The 16,682-nt window shown below is 35.3% G+C and overlaps 3 protein-coding genes across 11 annotated transcripts; 2 read left to right on the top strand and 1 right to left on the bottom strand.

Moving 5' to 3' along the window:
• The first annotated feature begins 1,348 nt into the window (after positions 1-1,348).
• LOC107412548 (large ribosomal subunit protein uL3y) lies at positions 1,349-5,853 on the top strand. 7 transcript variants are annotated; one of them, XM_016020340.4, is made up of 6 exons: positions 1,349-1,593; positions 2,935-3,031; positions 3,567-3,677; positions 4,068-4,372; positions 4,507-4,916; positions 5,356-5,853. In XM_016020340.4, exons 2-6 carry the CDS (start codon positions 2,947-2,949, stop codon positions 5,612-5,614), a joined length of 1,170 nt encoding a protein of 389 aa, XP_015875826.3. In that variant the 5' UTR covers positions 1,349-1,593; positions 2,935-2,946; the 3' UTR covers positions 5,615-5,853. The 7 variants fall into 7 exon arrangements, with proteins under 7 accessions (XP_015875826.3, XP_060668319.1, XP_060668320.1 ...); XM_060812336.1 differs by having other exon boundaries at positions 1,592-1,731; XM_060812337.1 differs by lacking the exon at positions 1,349-1,593 and adding an exon at positions 1,602-1,731 and having other exon boundaries at positions 2,805-3,031.
• Positions 5,854-8,563: 2,710 nt separating this feature from the next.
• LOC107412554 (uncharacterized) lies at positions 8,564-10,564 on the top strand. The gene is made up of 3 exons (XM_016020345.4): positions 8,564-8,799; positions 9,612-10,070; positions 10,318-10,564. Exons 2-3 carry the CDS (start codon positions 9,777-9,779, stop codon positions 10,471-10,473), a joined length of 450 nt encoding a protein of 149 aa, XP_015875831.1. The 5' UTR covers positions 8,564-8,799; positions 9,612-9,776; the 3' UTR covers positions 10,474-10,564.
• A 697-nt stretch (positions 10,565-11,261) lies between these two features.
• LOC107412576 (MACPF domain-containing protein At4g24290) lies at positions 11,262-15,913 on the bottom strand. Of its 3 annotated transcripts, XM_025070595.3 has the most exons (8): positions 15,664-15,908; positions 15,038-15,540; positions 14,371-14,609; positions 14,012-14,213; positions 13,456-13,524; positions 13,126-13,312; positions 12,834-13,000; positions 11,262-12,294 (listed from the first exon to the last, which is right to left on the bottom strand). In XM_025070595.3, the coding sequence occupies exons 2-8, from the start codon at positions 15,296-15,298 to the stop codon at positions 11,608-11,610; spliced, it is 1,812 nt and encodes a 603-aa protein (XP_024926363.1). In that variant the 5' UTR covers positions 15,299-15,540; positions 15,664-15,908; the 3' UTR covers positions 11,262-11,607. The 3 variants fall into 3 exon arrangements, with proteins under 3 accessions (XP_024926363.1, XP_015875859.1, XP_015875858.1); XM_016020373.4 differs by having other exon boundaries at positions 12,849-13,000; positions 15,038-15,913; XM_016020372.4 differs by having other exon boundaries at positions 15,038-15,908.
• Positions 15,914-16,682: the final 769 nt, after the last annotated feature.

Here is a 16,682-nt window from a genome sequence, read left to right on the forward strand (position 1 = left end):
TTCTTTCCTTATAACTTCATTGGTACCTTTACATCTCTTACTGGAATTGCTACGAACACTAAATCCCACCTCTTTTGAATACTTAATGTAAAACTCAAGTGCCTCATCTATTGGTATAAACTCTTGTCCAACCATTGGTTTTAAGTTTTCCAACACATGGGGAATGTAAACATCATCATCGTCATTAGAGCATGATAGCAGGGATATTTCTACTTTGCCAGCATGATGATTATTTGCTTTATATTGTAAATCATTCACATTGCCATCTGAGATAATAAAATCAACATATGATCATTATTAATTTCCATATAATACATTTCAATCCATTTTCAAATCATACTTACTGACTACTTATAATTTATATAACATGCTATTAATCATTAATTCCACAAGGAAGGGATGGAAGCATAGATTTTACAAAAATGAAGCTCACAGGGAAGGGATGGAAGCAATCAAAATTAATAGATGAACATGTATAAAACGGGTGAAACCTTGGCTTCCCGCAATTGGAGCTTCCTCTTCTCCTCTGTCCATGTTTCTTTCTCCTTTTTTTTTTTTTCCCCCTAAATCGGAAACAAAAAGAAATTCATTAATACACATTGCCAGAATTTAAAAAATTTATCTTTAAATCTAACGGATTATACTTAATGATTACGATACAGGAAATGAAATACTAACCTTTAACCCCGAGTATGGAATCGGCGGTGGCCGTGCAGCGTTCGAAACAGTGGCCAATTTGGAAGGATTTGGGATTTTTGAAATGGTCAACGAATTTTTGAAATGTTCAAGTTGGGCCTCCCGACGACACCGTTTGGTGAAAAATTTATGATGATGGGTGGGAAATTTTAAACTGCCAAATCTATGTGAAAATATGGTGCGTGCGAAACAGGAAATGAATAGTAGGAATGTTAAAGGAATCTAAAATTTTCCATAATTATTTCTCATGTACGATAAAATGTAATCCGATCCGTTCGCGAGACTCATTGTAATCCGATGGCTAAGCAATTTTTCATATTTTTGAACTGTATTTTTTCGTCCGATCAATCCTGATGATAAAAGAACTCTATATATATATATACATGCATGTGTGTATATATATATATATATATATATCTATATCTATAGTCATGGGCAAATTACGTGCAAATTGTACTATTGAATGATATTGGGATGCGGATGAGGATGTTAATAAGTAACAGTGACTAGGTGAAAAGTGGAAAGGATGTTATTAAGTAATCCTGCACAGGTGAAAGATGGAAAGGGGGTTTGGATTTGGTAGTAAATTACTCGATGGGACAGGTCAGAAGTCACAGGCAAAGAGATTCACAAAAGTCTGATTCTGATTCATTCTAGTCTGATTATCGGATTTTGGATCCGGATGGAATTGAAGCCATTGAGTCCATAGTATAACAATTGCGTCTGCAAAATGCCCATTTTTAGCTGGGCCTAGAAACAAATTAAGAGGGCCATCTCGTTCGGGAGTGAATCGTAATCGCAGCCGTCCAATATGTTGGAAAAACGTAGTATAAGATAAAAAAGAGTCTGAAACCTAAACCCCCACACACCAGCAGCTGCTGCCAGTGCTAGGTTAGGGTAAGCGCTTAGATTTGGATTTGGATTTGGATTTGGATTCAGCTAACTGCGGCTGTGTTGGGTCTTCGTCTCTACCATTTTCATTTCTTTCTTTCGTTCTTAAATTTTCTCTTTCATTACCAATACCAATACTAACAGGTAACATCGTTCAGCATATCTTTCTTTTCATATATATATATATATATATATATATATGTATATATATGTATGCATGTTTGCATCTCGACGTTTGGATTTCAGGTTTTCGCTCTATTTCCAGTTTTCCATTCCGTTTTTCTTTTCTAAACTTTCAATTTTTTAATCCTTTAATTCATTCATACAATTGTTCTCCTTTTAGAATAATATAAATCCGAATTGTTTTTTTATTTTTTTAATAAAACTCATTGACTCTTTCCACGTAATTTGACTAGTTGAAATACGGTATTTTGTGTTGTGTATGTATGGCTATTGTCATTGTTAGGCTACTTGCTAAATCTTTATAATTCAATACTATAAAAAAAAAATTAAAAAAAAATTGCTTTTGAATGGTTACGATTATTATGTTCGTTTTCCTTGGTCTTTTTTTTTTTTTTTTTTGGCAAGATTTGTTGTAATGTTATGGAGTTTCAAGTGAGTGAAATTTACTATATGTTCCCTGTTCCTCAATTTCGGCTATTTTTATAGATCCGCTTTTACCCTGTCAACATGTTAGTATCATCCGCTTGCTCCTGGTTGAATTTGAAATGTCTTCCCCAAAAGAATGTGTTTAATCAAGGCTGGAGTCTCAATGGGGCTCCTTTTGCCAAAGACCCCTTCTTCTGGGCATTTGGAAAGGTACACCAGTGAGCCCGAGAATTGGCATATCTGTTGCCATAGGCCTTTGGTCGCGGGGAGCATTTCATATTTACCTGCTTGGGCTTGCTGTAATCTTTATACGTTGGCGGGTCAATGTGATTTCTCTACCTCATTTTTCTATTTCTTGGTTCTTTTAACTGTTGGAAAAGATACTTTGGTATTTTTATTTTTTCAAATATGTTTTCTTTTTTGTCGCTTACACACCATTTGAGATTCCTGTGTTTCTTGATTTTTAAAACTATAATTCTGTGTGTTGTAAGGCATATATATAGAACATGGACAAAGGGCATTACTTTTCTTCTAAAATCGATTGGTCACTTGGAGCTGCATCTCTTGATCGTTTACATTATTGACACATTTTTGATAAATTTATTTAGTTTTGGACATGCAATGGATTACAAGCGTAAGATTATGTTTCCTCTTCGGTATTTTTGTCAAGAGGCTCGAGATTCGTAATTGAATGTGAAAAATAAAATTGACCTGTTGGAATTTTGCATCGTGTGTTAGTGATAAAGAAGCATGTCGCACCGCAAATTTGAACACCCAAGACATGGCTCATTGGGATTTCTTCCCAGAAAAAGAGCCTCGCATCATCGTGGAAAAGGTCTTTACTACTTTTTAAGCTTAATTTGCTTATTAATGCAATGCTTCTTTGTTTCATGTACTTTCTTCTCAGCTCTATACTTGTTTTAAGTGTCCTAGTATTTTGTTATCTTTTGTGAACTGGTCCTGTTTTTATAGGCTGTCATTATCACTCTTGTGATAATACCTTATGAATCAGTTGCTTCCTAATGCTTTGTAGAACTGCTTTCTCGTCGCCTTTTCTTTAATTTTTAATATTGTTAGAAGGCACAAATTATTTATAATTTCAATTTTTTGGATTTGTTACTGTGTTGAATTTGTTTTCTCTTACTGACTCTTGATTTTCACTCCTCACAAAATATAAGTTGTTTTTTCATTTATGGTTTAGTATTTGAGGAACTATTTTGTTACCTGAGCATGTGTATTCAGTTCATTAATTGTTAATGGCTGTGCTCGTTGTTTCTCATCGTGCCAGTTGTCTGCATGCTGTAGCATTGACTTGTTAACCATCATACGTTGAGTCCTTGTTTGCTTGTTTTCATTTTTCATTTCTGCAGTGAAGGCCTTTCCCAAAGATGATCCAACAAAAGCTTGCAGATTAACTGCTTTCCTGGGATACAAAGCTGGGATGACTCATATTGTTAGAGAAGTTGAGAAACCAGGATCGAGTGAGTTTTTCTATCAAATGTACAAACTATATGCTTGCTTTTGTATACCACTCCATATTCTGAGGATTATTATTGTTGTAGAATAATAAGATTGTAATTTGATAGAAAAAATTGCACCTTTTCCCTGTTATGTTTGCTAGTGATAAATCTGATGGTGTACAATTTAAGTAACGTTTTATATTTGCTCCATCTTCATTATCCAATTTTTGGTTCTTGTCAAGTAAAACTCTAGATATGTACTTTCTCTATTGCTGGTTTCTCCAGCTAAATCATAAGTTGAATGACTCTTTCAACTATAGTTAAAAAACTAAGTGAATTGTGAAAAGGTATGAATTTATCTTCTTGGGGTGGTTATGTCAATTGTTATTTATTTATTTATTTTTTTTAAAGAACTCCACAAGAAGGAAACATGTGAGGCAGTAACTGTTGTTGAAACACCACCAATGGTGATTGTTGGTGTTGTTGGTTATATCAAGACAGCCCATGGCCTCCGCTGCCTGAACACTGTTTGGGCCCAATATCTTAGTGAGGAGGTGAAGAGGAGATTCTACAAGAACTGGTGCAAATCCAAGAAGAAGGCTTTCACCAAGTATTCAAAGAAATATGAAACTGAAGATGGGAAGAAAGATATCCAGGTTCAATTGGATAAAATCAAGAAATACTGCTCTGTAATTCGTGTTTTGGCTCATACCCAGGTAATTGATTCTGACTTGTTTACATCTCATCTATAAGATATTCTCAATATAAAAGAGAAGTAGAGGTGCATCAAGTTTTATATGCACATTTGGATAAATTAAATGTAATTAAACTAATGGTTTTGCCTTTTCAGATTAGGAAAATGAAGGGATTGAAGCAGAAGAAAGCCCATCTTATGGAAATTCAGGTGAATGGTGGAGATATTGCAAAGAAGGTTGACTATGCTTACAGTCTTTTTGAGAAGCAGATTCCTGTTGATGCTGTTTTCCAGAAAGATGAGATGATTGACATTATTGGTGTCACCAAGGGAAAAGGCTATGAGGGTGTGGTTACTCGCTGGGGTGTTACACGTCTCCCTCGTAAGACCCACCGTGGGCTACGTAAAGTAGCTTGTATTGGTGCCTGGCATCCAGCTAGGGTTTCATTTACAGTTGCCAGGGCTGGACAGAATGGTTACCATCATCGTACGGAGATGAACAAGAAAGTTTACAAGCTTGGAAAATCTGGACAGGAGTCTCATTCTGCTATAACTGAATTTGACAGGTTGGTATCTATTTGGGTGCAATTTTCTTCGTGGCTTTTGCTTTCCTTTTGATGGTGGGAATTATTGTTAAAATTGAATGATGAACAAGTTACTTCTTATTAATATTCCAAAGTGGTGAGTGTCTTTAATAGTTCTTCAAATAGTTCTTGCATTTTTTCTTTTAACTTGTTGCCATGTTGCAGGATCATATTATCAATGTTTAGGCCGCAAGGACTTATGTCGAACAACTTTTCTTTCAATTTTTTAATTGGAAAAACGATCATATACAGCTTGATTGGCTTAAATTAACTTGTTTTAGTCTAAATTATCTTCTTCGAAAGATATATTTGGTCATATAGAGTACAGAATTAATGGGTTGCTTGATGTTGACTTCTTTTCCCCTCTTTTTAATGATTATTTGGTATTGTTACAATTCAATGGATTGAATTTTCTTGTCAGGACTGAGAAAGATATTACTCCAATGGGAGGTTTCCCTCATTACGGTGTAGTGAAAGAGGATTACCTGCTGATAAAGGGATGCTGTGTAGGGACTAAAAAGCGTGTAGTTACCTTGAGGCAGTCACTACTGAAGCAAACATCCAGGGTTTCCATGGAAGAGATTAAGGTCAAGTTCATTGACACATCATCCAAATTTGGCCATGGTCGTTTCCAGACGACGGAGGAGAAGGCAAAGTTTTATGGACGCCTCAAGGCTTGATTCTGCTGAGTTCGGTTTAGATGGGAATATCTGTGTTCACCATTTACTTATTGATGTTTGGACTAGATCTAGACTTTTCTAGTTAATTACAATAATTTTGTAATTTTATGCTTTTAGTTTATGGATTCTCCCCTCGTCAACCACGAGGGATTGGAGTTTATGAATCTCTGTTTTTGATAAGAACTGACAGAAGAATTTGCTCAGTTTATCAAATTAGAGAGATGCCTTTGGTTTGGTTTTGGGAGGGCTTTGTTTACAGTGGGAATCTTCATCAGTAAAAAGATGAAAAACCAAAGAGTTAAAATACTTAGGATCTGTTTGACCATTAGGTTTTAAAACAGCTTTAAAACAAAAAACTGTTTTCAAAATAAAAGTATCTGTTTGGCCATAGGTTTTCAAATACAGTTTTAGAAAACAAATTGAAAAAAAAAAATATATATATATATATATAGAAAACATTAAAATGATGTTTTCTATTTTTTGTTTTTTAGTTTTAAAAACTATTTTCAAACATCATTGGTCAAATATTTTTGTTTTGAAAAAATAAATAAAAACAGTTTAATGTTTTGAAAATTAAAAACAGAAAACATAGTTATAACACTGCCCTCTTAACAGTTTGGAGAGCTTGTATGTACGTAGTGAACTCAAGCATTTGGCTCCAGAATAAGCATTGAGATAGTTTTGTTTCTTTCTGCGCTATAAATGTAGTGCCATTTAACAAAAGATGTTTATTGTTCATTTCTCTTACGTTCACGTAATTCGAACTAGAACATTTACTAATTAGAAATTAAATTTTGGGAGTTAAACAATCATCAGACCATTGTATTAATGGCTCCTGCTGTTCAGCAGTGCCCATCATTTTCACAAGTGAGAGAGATAAAAAAGGGGGTTGCTCGCTTACTCGTGACTGCTGACTCTTAGCCAAAAGAGAAAAAGCCAAACCATATAAAAGTTAAATATAGTCTTAAAAATATTATCACTGTTTTTACTTTTTTTTTTTTTTTTTTTTCATGCTGTCATGTTTCTTATATATATATATATATATATATATGTGTGTGTGTGTGTGTTTTTGCCTGAGAATCTGAAAAGATTTGTAAATTGTAGAGCAAGTAAGATAATTGATTGCTTTAATTGAGATGGTGAAAAAGGGTTGAAAAAAGAAAAGAAAAAGGAAAGGTATATGTGCTTCAATCTTTATATTTAATGTGCTTTCTTATCATGGCCCCCTTCTCTTTTCGTAAATGCCTTACATGGAAATGAACAAACAACTGGTATCTATCTATTAGACTATTATTTTTTGGTAATGATCTATTAGAGTATTATGTGATTATGAGGTGGCCCTCTATGCATGAAATTGAGTATGTTATTGAAGATTAAAAATAAAAAAAAGCTTATCATATTTCTTTTTTATTTTTTCAGGTTATTTATACTTGCTTGCTGATCAGATTGAATCGTGGATTTTTTTGTTTCTTTTTTTAAAAAGAAAAAAAAATAAAATAAAAAAACCTTGGATTTCATCAATCTCGTTGAAATTGTTAGCGCGGAGAGTGGGGTAAGTAACTATAGGCGAATTTGTAATCATTAATCTCACATCACATTGATGTCTTTTTATTTTAGGAATACAAGTAACCACAATTCTAGATGAAAAGTAATGATTTTTATTTTTATTTTTTGTTTGAATTTAGTAGCAGTTAGTTAAATATATTGAATAAGTTTAGATGGATAGGCTTTCATATCATTCTCAGACACGGTGATTGCCTTGTTGACGATAGACTCCTACTCAAATGCACTGAAGGCTCTCCCTCCCTCTCTCTCTCTCTCTCTTTCCGGGGGTCCTCTTCTTAATGATAGCATAAATATTGTAATTATAACTTGAATTCTTTTCTAGAAGACTTTCGCTGATTTTGGTTGTTGTAATAATATGTTGGTTTATGTTTATGTTAGCTGGAAAAGTTCAATTTTTATTGCAAATTGGTAAGTAGGCACAAAAAGTTACTCAAACATTATTTTCAGCAGCTGGTTTTGTTTGGTGTTTCTGACAAAAGTTATGGGTTGCTCTCAACATCTTCAACTTAGAAAATATATAAGGAATAAATGTGGCACCTCTTTTCTTTATGCTACAGATCCTGTTTCTTTCTCCTCTTGAATCATTGCTCTTCTGCTACTGCACAGCTGTCAGCTATCCAACATTGATTCTCCTCTCTCTCTCCCTCTCTCTCTATCTCTCTCTCTCCTCTTTTTCCTCCCCAATATTTGGCATTGCCATTGCCATTGGCACCCTTTTAACATTTTTTGTTTAGTAAGTGGGTGATTACTTTAGAGACTGCAAGATGTTACGAGCTTTCCATGGTTACATAGCAATAGTTATGCTGCATTTGAATTTGATTGTTATCAATGTTACATAGGACACCTTTTACCTCCCCTATTAGGCTTCAATACCAACCCTCTAAATCTTGCCTGGCAGCGCCCAAAATTGAAAATTCGTGTGCATTTCCCACTTGCTAAATTGTCCTGATGATACTGAATGATAGTCACAATCATATTTGTTATGAAGATTTATATATATATATATATATATATATATGTATGTATAAACACAGGGGCTTGTGGGGTTATTTAACCAAAAAAATTGTGGTTTATTATTATTATTGTCAGAATAGTTGAAAAATCATAAGTACTTGGCAAGGGACTTAAAAGGGACATGTGAGTTTAATAAGTTGGATTAGAAATTTTCACCTAATGGAAATTTTAGCACTTAAAGGTGACAGCTTTAAAAAAAGCTAGCAAGCAATGGTTATAGGTGACATTTTTTAATTTTTAATTTTTTTGGTAATAAATAGTTATAGGTCACAGTTGTTATGGCAATCAGGACACATGAAGGCCCATTCTTTTGAATTCTTTATGTGTATTTCTTCAGACAAGGTATAGTAGGCATTAAGTTAGGCATCTGGATCATGAACATCAAAAAACACAAAAAAGAAAAGTGTACTACTTGTGGGATTACCATGTAGCTTTCTTTGTCTTTACATTTTGTATTCGTGTATAAAGCTTAAGCTCCCCCTCTTCTTTTAAAGTAGTGCATTAAAAAAAGACTTCCCCTGGCTGGCTGCAGGTATAACCTAAGATGATGGCTTCATCTCCTATATCTCAAGTCTCACTATGCTGCTGCTAACTGCTAAGAACAGGTTAGTTCATGAAATGAAAATTCTCTTTACCACCCCACTCGTAATCCTATCTTTCTTCATCTTTTTTGTTTCTTGTTAAGCTTTTAATCACTTTCATTACTACAAAAGAATACATGCATCTTATGGGTTCACATTTTGCCTTCAAGGAAAGGAAGTGAGGAACAAGTCAAAGAAAATAGCATTTGATTTTTATTTTTTTGCAATTTTAGAGCCCAGAGGTATCTCATAGCAAGAAGTGGCAATGGGACTGGCTTCCGCCATATCTTATAGGCACTGGCTTGTGCGATTTATGTTAAACCATCAATTAAATTGTGAACTTGTATAACTTTTTTCTGAATTAGTGATTTCAACCCTTTTCTCTGTGTCCTCGACTTTCTAATTTAACTGATCGAGTTTGAAGCCTTTGCTATTGACTATGGAGGGGTGACACAAATACGAGTTTGAGAACTTTTATTCAAGAAAACCATTTGAACCATTTCTCTGGAAGTATAAGACATTTTTTTTTCCCTTCTTTATTTTAAAAAAGTAAAATAAAATATTTACCTTTCATTTTCATAGTTCTCAGAAAATGCATTTTCCAATATGTTTTCCTTGAGCGGTTCTCAAGCATGCACGATTGGAGTTGTCTATGTCTTCATTTTGCAATTCTCTTGGGGACGATGATAAAAAATATAGATCACAATAACTTTCATGGAATATATTTGAGTTTTGTATTCAATTTATCACTGAAGATTGTTGCAATATTAGTATTTCATGGTTTACTCGATATGTCTATCAGAATGTATATATATTCTCGTCATTCCTTTTTTCAGGTTTGGAGACCGCCACTAATGCACAATAACGTCTGTGGTGAAGTAGCCACAAGTGAATTACTTAGAAGCAAGCATTTGATATTTCAAATTAATTAGTAAGCCAGTGTTCATATCTACTACTCCGCTCCACTCGTACCACCCACAGTCTTTATACAGCTGACAAGTATGAACGAGATTGGTTCTGAGAAAACAAAGCCATGGAACATATATACAAGTACAGACTCAAGCCCAGCTCAAGCTGCAGGAGTTGATAGTGAAACTCCATGGAAAAGCTTTGGGACATCCATGAATGCCATTTCTTTTGGTTTTGTTGCCACGGCCATCTTGATATCTATGTTTCTTATAATGGCCATCTTTGAACATATATTTAGGCCAACTCCATCTTTTTCCTCATCTGAAGATATTGCCAACCGTTCTCTAGAGTTGGGACAATTTGAGAAACTTGGACATTCACAAACAGTAAGTTCAATCCATATCTCCCCGGTCAAAATATTGTGAATTTGATCTGCCTGTGCTTGAGTTTTGGCTACTCAGAAAGAAAATATAACCAAAGTGAAAGAGCTCCAACTGGTCTGTGTTTAAACTGAACAACATGTAGAATTCGGAGTAGTTTTCTTTCTCAACTTGTTTACTTTCTTCTGATTTTCCAAGTTTTTCTAGAATTGATTTGAGCTGATGTATGGTTTATGGTTGTTTACTGGGACAGGTTTCAACATCTTATGCATCTGATTTTTCAGTGTTGATGCCAGGACACCAGTATCCAACATACATTGCACAACCTGCTCCTCTTCCCTGCACAAGGGAAGGGATATATTGGCCTTCACATGCTCATCAACAACAACACACTTCTCTCCTTCCTTAGCAGCCAAATCACTGAGGCTGAGACTGTTTGTAAAATTACAAAATCTATCACCTTTTATCACTTTCTATACTAAAATTATCTAAATTTAACACGGCACACCCTTTTATTTTTTCTTCTTGTTGCCGAGTGTATTTCCCTCCCCGATTCATATAAGCAAGGAAGCATTTAACTGCTGAGGAATGTCTTTTCAATTAAGATATTTTTTTCTGCATTCGTTAGCTTGCCTCTGCCTCTACGTTTTTGAGTGCTTCACTCTTGTAAAATTACAAAATTCAAATTTGTTCAACCCTTGCACTAATATACGTGAATCACAGTGTGATTATATATATATATATATATATATATATATATATGTATACATATAAAGCTGGGCAACAGGCTTTATTTGCAGGTCGCTAGCAAGGAGAACAGAAAATTAAGAAGTGAAATTTATGTAGAGCTTAATTAGGTAGAGATACAATATACACGTTGAGAATGAATTCTCTAACCATATGCAGGTACCTGCATAAAAATGTTTTTCTTGGGGGGAAAAAAAAAAAAAATCTGTTTTAATTTGTAGAAACATTAAAAAAGAAATACCTACTGCCGTTAAAGTTGCAAGGTTTTCTAAAGTTGTTTTCTATGAACTGTCTGGGCCACATTCTACTTATGAGATACATTTTAACGATCTCTCATGAAATCCTGAAAGAAAAATTGACACCCAACTATAAGGGGAATGCAACCCACTTACAAAGTCAAAATGATTTTCAAGATTCCCAAAAGAAAATAAAAAGAAACAGAAAAAAAAAAAAAAAAAAAATCATTCCCATTTCTAAATTACATGGCTACAAATATTATGGGAAGCCAATTTTGAACCCACGAAAAGGGATCCTAGACAAGCATCCAAAATCTCCAATAACCACTTGCAAACCCCAAGTCCCAACAGGGTTTTTAACTTTTTATATCTATAGGGTGCCAATGGGGTTAGCAATTAACGTGCGCGTACTGAGGAAGAATACAACATTTAGCAATACAATCAACAGCCTCCCACCCTACAATGACTTCTCTCTCTGCTCGTTCCTTCTCTGTAGAATTCTAGCTATATCACTGTTTCTTGTAACTTCCCTTCTTTGACCAACAAAACATAATAATCTGCTATTGATCATCCATTGCTTCTTCATCAGGTAAGATCACAGTTAACAATGAATACTTGACCCGCAGTGATATCCTGCCCTTCTCTACAACAAGTCTCGCCCCAGATACAACCCAATAACCAGGAGTTTCCTGTGGCCCTCTCGTCATCTCTGTGGTATCAACAAATTTCAGAAGCTTAGGGGCCTGGACAGGAACAGGTGGGCCCCCAGGATAAACAGCAGAGTTTATGTTTACATCTGCCGGCCTTGGTGGTGGCTTCTGAACTGTTGTAAAATGATGGCTGATCAGCGTTGATATCAGTCCAGATTTATGTGCCAACCCTGGAGATCCATCCCATTCAGGATGCTTTACTACTGCTGCTCCTGAGACATTGGAGAAGCGGAGTCTCAAGAACAGAATATTTTTTATCCCATAATTCTCAACTTGTAACTGGGCTCCGGTCACTATTGAAAGATCCTCATCAGACTCCACAGGAGCAGTGCAGACATGAGAGAAGTTCTTCCATTGCACTTTTTCATAGTATTTACGGTCATAGGACTCTCGGCGGAAGTTCCCATTTGGATCATCTTCAAGTTGGAAAATTTTTGGGAGGGAGGAGAGATGCTGTAAGTGGATGGCTAAGCGGTTACTTCTTTTACCTTCTAGATATAGTCGCAGGCCAGTTACTGGCCTTTTACCCACATCAACCTGTCACCAAAAAATTTATAACAAATAAAGTTTTGCTAGAAAACCAGTCCAAAATTTTTAGAAGGTATAATGACTTCTATTACCTCCATGAATTACTACTGCTAGGTTCAAAGACAACAAAAGTTTCTTACCGCCATTCACACGTTAACATGCACATATACAAAATTGCTACTTTTTTACAGCAGAACATTACATTTTAACTGTCTTATTCCTTCTCCTCAGTGATGAACTCGTAAAACAACTTATTGAACCTTGTCCTTAAGCAGCGTAGTGATAAAGATTTCTGAACTAGATCTAAGCCAAAGGGCATTGAGTGGAGCAGACTAGAAGAAAAAAATTTTAAATGAAGCTGTTCTAAGATTTTTTCTTGGTTTCTTTACTTCTTTTTATCTACTTTTGATCATTATTAGGTCTAAAATCCATCTTTATAAGTAATTATGATGCCAAACATCAATATAATATTTTTTATAGCTTAAGGCCACGACTCTAACTCCACGTACACGAGACTCAAACATATATGATCAAGAGAAGAACTTTACTGAAGTGGTATTCACATAAAGCTTAGGCCCCATGAAGCTAAATTGTAGAGATGCACTGCTTTGCTGCTTTCGTTGTGGACCAAGGGGAAGTTCACTAAACACGGGTGCCCACTGACGAGGCAGCTGAAATTCCAAAAATTGGTGGAGCTCTTCAATTGGTGGTTTATCTGCAAGAATAGGTCCAGAAGGATGAGATTTTAAACTCACAGTTGACTAAATGATAATAAACCAAAAGAGTTGCAGTAATACAAAACCAGAAAATAGGTATGCAATAATAAGAACTCCTCCTCACATCTTAAGTAAAGATTTATGGCATGGCTCAAGAATCCACTCCCTGGGACCCCATTCAACAAAGAAGTAATCGGGATAAAGGACATTGAGATCACATCAGGTTCAAATTGAACGGTTCGCAACCATTCATTATGAGATAAATTTCTAATATCACTTCCACCTCGCCTCTTGCAAATGCTTACAATATCCTGCAATTATACTAATTAATAACAGAATAAAAAATATAGTTGCACATACGTATAGCGTAATAAACATATAATCTCCATAAATTATAACCCCTATGCAGAAGACTTGATCTAGGTTATCAAGACCATAATATAAGAAAACGTACCTCCTTGTGTGAGTAAGAACTTGATGGACTAGCATCTGCAAACCGTAGCCGCTGCTCCCTGATTTCAAACTGAAATAAAAATGATTAGATAAGATATCTTGAAAACTAAAAGATAACTATCAATAAGCTGTTCCACCAAATGGCTCAATTAACAGTGTGGAAAATAATCAAAGGACCTAAACTAACATAAATGTTCGCAATTCAACAGTACAGCTTTTCCAGGCAGAAAATAAAAAAGTAGAACATGACTGAATCTACCTGTGGCAAATTTGAGCTTGTTTAGAGTGTGACAAGAAGCAGGGAACTTGTCAAAACAACAGTGCAAAGGGGATTTATGTTACACTTAACCTTCCTGAAAAGTGGAATTTCTGAAAAGTTGAATTTTTACACAGTTTCAATTTTCTGCCTGTAACGTGTAACAATCCTCCCAAAAAAAAATTTTTGGTTGTGACATCATGGTCCTCATATCCATAAAAAAATAAGACAATAACCTAAATGCCCAAAATCTAAGATATAAGGCTAAAGTTACCAGCCACTACAGACGTTATTTACAGACCTTTCCGTCCTTGTAAACTTGTTGTGAAGATGTACTATACTGTCCATTGGCATCTAAAAACCTTTTATCTGCCATATCCTTTAACTTTTTCTGCACATCAGCAGGCTGAAGAGTTGATGAGTGCTGCTGCTTCACGTATATAACATCCTTCCCTCCCATCCTCACACCAACAATAATGTGGGTGCCAAATGTTTCAATAAACCTGAAATGATTAAAGACATCAAGGATATGTCAATCTTTAGAAAGCAAGATAACAAAAACAGATCATAACGTTTCCAGATATAAACATAGACTGTTTTAGAGAGTGCAGTTGGCATGCACATCAGCTTCAACGCGTTTCTAAAAACTTCATAATTCACCTTGCCAATGCAGCAGGCTCCCACGACGATGGGACAGCTTTCTTGACGTGATCGCATAATACCATCTGAGTCTTTTCCAATGCAACAGTGTAAAGAGTGATGAATACCCCATCAAACGCAAGGGTTTTGGTGTTGGCCGCGTCTTTCTGCCAACAGCCAGAGAAATCAAACATAGCATTGAAGAGGCCTGAAGGAATTTTTCCAGTTAAAGTAATTTCCTGGTTGAACTGCTCTGACATCTGGGGGGGAGAGAGGGGGAGAGAGAGAGAGAGAGAGAGAGAGAGATTAAGACCCCAATAGTGAAGAAAAAGTTGTCATCTCTATTGCTGCTCATTGTTGTACTGGTAGATATAAACACACAAGGAAGATGCAAATGCATTCCTCTAAAAACAAACTAGATGCAAATGCATTCCTCTAAAAACAAACTACTCAAGAAAGCCAATGCGGTGGTAATTTGTCCACGATCAGGCTTTTTGGCATGGGAAAAAATAAACAAAGGAAAAGGTACCTTTTCCTACCAAAATGCATTCTGAAACACATACCAGAAATTGAAATCTAATATTTGTTAAGAAATTGTAAAAAGGTACCTACAGACGAAGAAGAAGACGAAGACGAAGACGATATTTAATTTAACATACAGTAGTAAGCCAATCAAACAAACTAATACCTGTTGGAAAGAGAGAACATCGGACCTAAATCGCGTCCGCTCTCCTTTATCACATTTGATTGATTTAGAGACATTTGAGATTGTAATTCCACCGGGCAAAACAATATCGCGACCGTCATCTGCATCAATCTCAATCAAACGCGAACCGATTAAATCCCCTTTACAGTATTTGAGTCGCAGATCGGTTGAGATATCATATCCACGCCCTATTGACCCAATTGCAACCTCAGCAGCTTTCAGAGCTGGAACCTTCAGCGCCATAACTCAGCACATTGCTGTCCTTCACCCACACCCACCACACCCAGTCCCAGACCCTCCCTGATTCCAGTTCAAGTTCAACTTCGCTAAAAAAATAAATAAATAAATAAATAAATCTAAGTTCCAATTTAGATTATCTAACTTCTTCCACACAGGCCAGCCAGATCCCAACTCTATATCAGAGTTCTAAATCAACTTCCTCTCAAACAGCTAGAAGCAAAGGCAAAGTTGACACATTTTCTACTCTGCACAAACCACCAGATCCAACCAACTAGAATTTAGCTGAAAGTATGCATGCTAAGCTCAACCTAATCCAATATTACAACAAATTCGTGCATATCTAGCAGAAACCGATGCGTAACTCGTACATTGCTTTTACGATTAAGAGCAAGGGAGTCCCAAACAGTGGATCTAGAATTCACGCGAAATCACGCCGTTTGACAGGAACCTGGAGGGAACGAGAATTGTGCAATGCCAGTTCGATAACCAATGTTTGAAACCCTAGCTTTGAGGATTAGAATTCCCAGACAGAGGCAAAGTTGGAGAGAGAAAAACCCTAATTTGAGAGAAAAGGATGATAGACGAAACGAGTGAGAAGCACGAGGAATGACTAGCGAGTGAGCGAAACTAGAAGAGATAGACAGAGAGATTGACAGGAATTTCCCTTGCATTTTTTGGGTTTGACCAAATTGGTATTAACTCTTTTGATTTTCTTTATTTTTTCTTTTCCAAATAATTGTTAATATTCTTTATGGAAATTGATTTTCTGTTTTAATTTAATTTTCATTTGATTAATATATATATATATATATATGTGTGTGTGTGTATATATATGTTTCAGTTTTATAGAGAATTTTCTCCAACCTTTTACTTTTAAAAAAAAAAAAAAAATCCAATCTTATTTTTATAATTTGAGATAGTATGAAAAGACAATCTTGTCTTTTCCTTTAATTCATTGATGAATGGTAATAAAATAGAGGCTTTGAAATTGGTAATTTTTTTTTTTTTTTCCTAAATCCAATGGAAATAATAATGTAGAAAATACTATTAAAAATATGGTGGAAAATCCTGGGGTGCTACGTGGTGAGCAGTTTTTTTTTTTTTTTTTTTTGGGCGGGGGGACAATATGAGTTAAGAAGAAGCTCTGTAAATCAAACAACAGCATAATATAATATTATGTATGTCTCAGTATTTCAGCCAAAAAAAAAAAAATGTATGTCTCAGTAAATGACTAAATCTAAATCTGAATCTAATTCCACCATTTCATTTGCAACAACAAATCTACATCTAGAGAAGAGAAAGACCTACTAGTGCTCCATCCCCTTTTATTCTTTACACAATCAATCATCTCTGGTTTACACAAACCGACTCTCCAATCGATTGCAGT

This window comes from Ziziphus jujuba, chromosome 10 (genome assembly GCF_031755915.1).
Source record: "Ziziphus jujuba cultivar Dongzao chromosome 10, ASM3175591v1".
In the NCBI taxonomy this organism is placed as follows: Eukaryota; Viridiplantae; Streptophyta; class Magnoliopsida; order Rosales; family Rhamnaceae; genus Ziziphus; species Ziziphus jujuba.

What these genes read in the sequence shown, in the direction of transcription:
- LOC107412548 (XM_016020340.4), top strand. Translation starts at nt 2,947, where the DNA reads ATGTCGCACCGCAAATTTGAACACCCAAGACATGGCTCATTGGGATTT. An exon ending in CTCGCATCATCGTGGAAAAG is followed by an intron (nt 3,032 to 3,566) that starts GTCTTTACTACT and finishes TCATTTCTGCAG; the next exon opens with TGAAGGCCTTTCCCAAAGAT. An exon ending in AGTTGAGAAACCAGGATCGA is followed by an intron (nt 3,678 to 4,067) that starts GTGAGTTTTTCT and finishes TTTTTTTTAAAG; the next exon opens with AACTCCACAAGAAGGAAACA.
- LOC107412554 (XM_016020345.4), top strand. Translation starts at nt 9,777, where the DNA reads ATGAACGAGATTGGTTCTGAGAAAACAAAGCCATGGAACATATATACA. An exon ending in AACTTGGACATTCACAAACA is followed by an intron (nt 10,071 to 10,317) that starts GTAAGTTCAATC and finishes TTACTGGGACAG; the next exon opens with GTTTCAACATCTTATGCATC.
- LOC107412576 (XM_025070595.3), bottom strand. Translation starts at nt 15,298, where the DNA reads ATGGCGCTGAAGGTTCCAGCTCTGAAAGCTGCTGAGGTTGCAATTGGG. An exon ending in AAGTTTACAAGGACGGAAAG is followed by an intron (nt 13,525 to 14,011) that starts GTCTGTAAATAA and finishes TTTTTATTTCAG; the next exon opens with TTTGAAATCAGGGAGCAGCG. An exon ending in TTTATGTGAATACCACTTCA is followed by an intron (nt 12,295 to 12,833) that starts GTAAAGTTCTTC and finishes TTTTGGTGACAG; the next exon opens with GTTGATGTGGGTAAAAGGCC.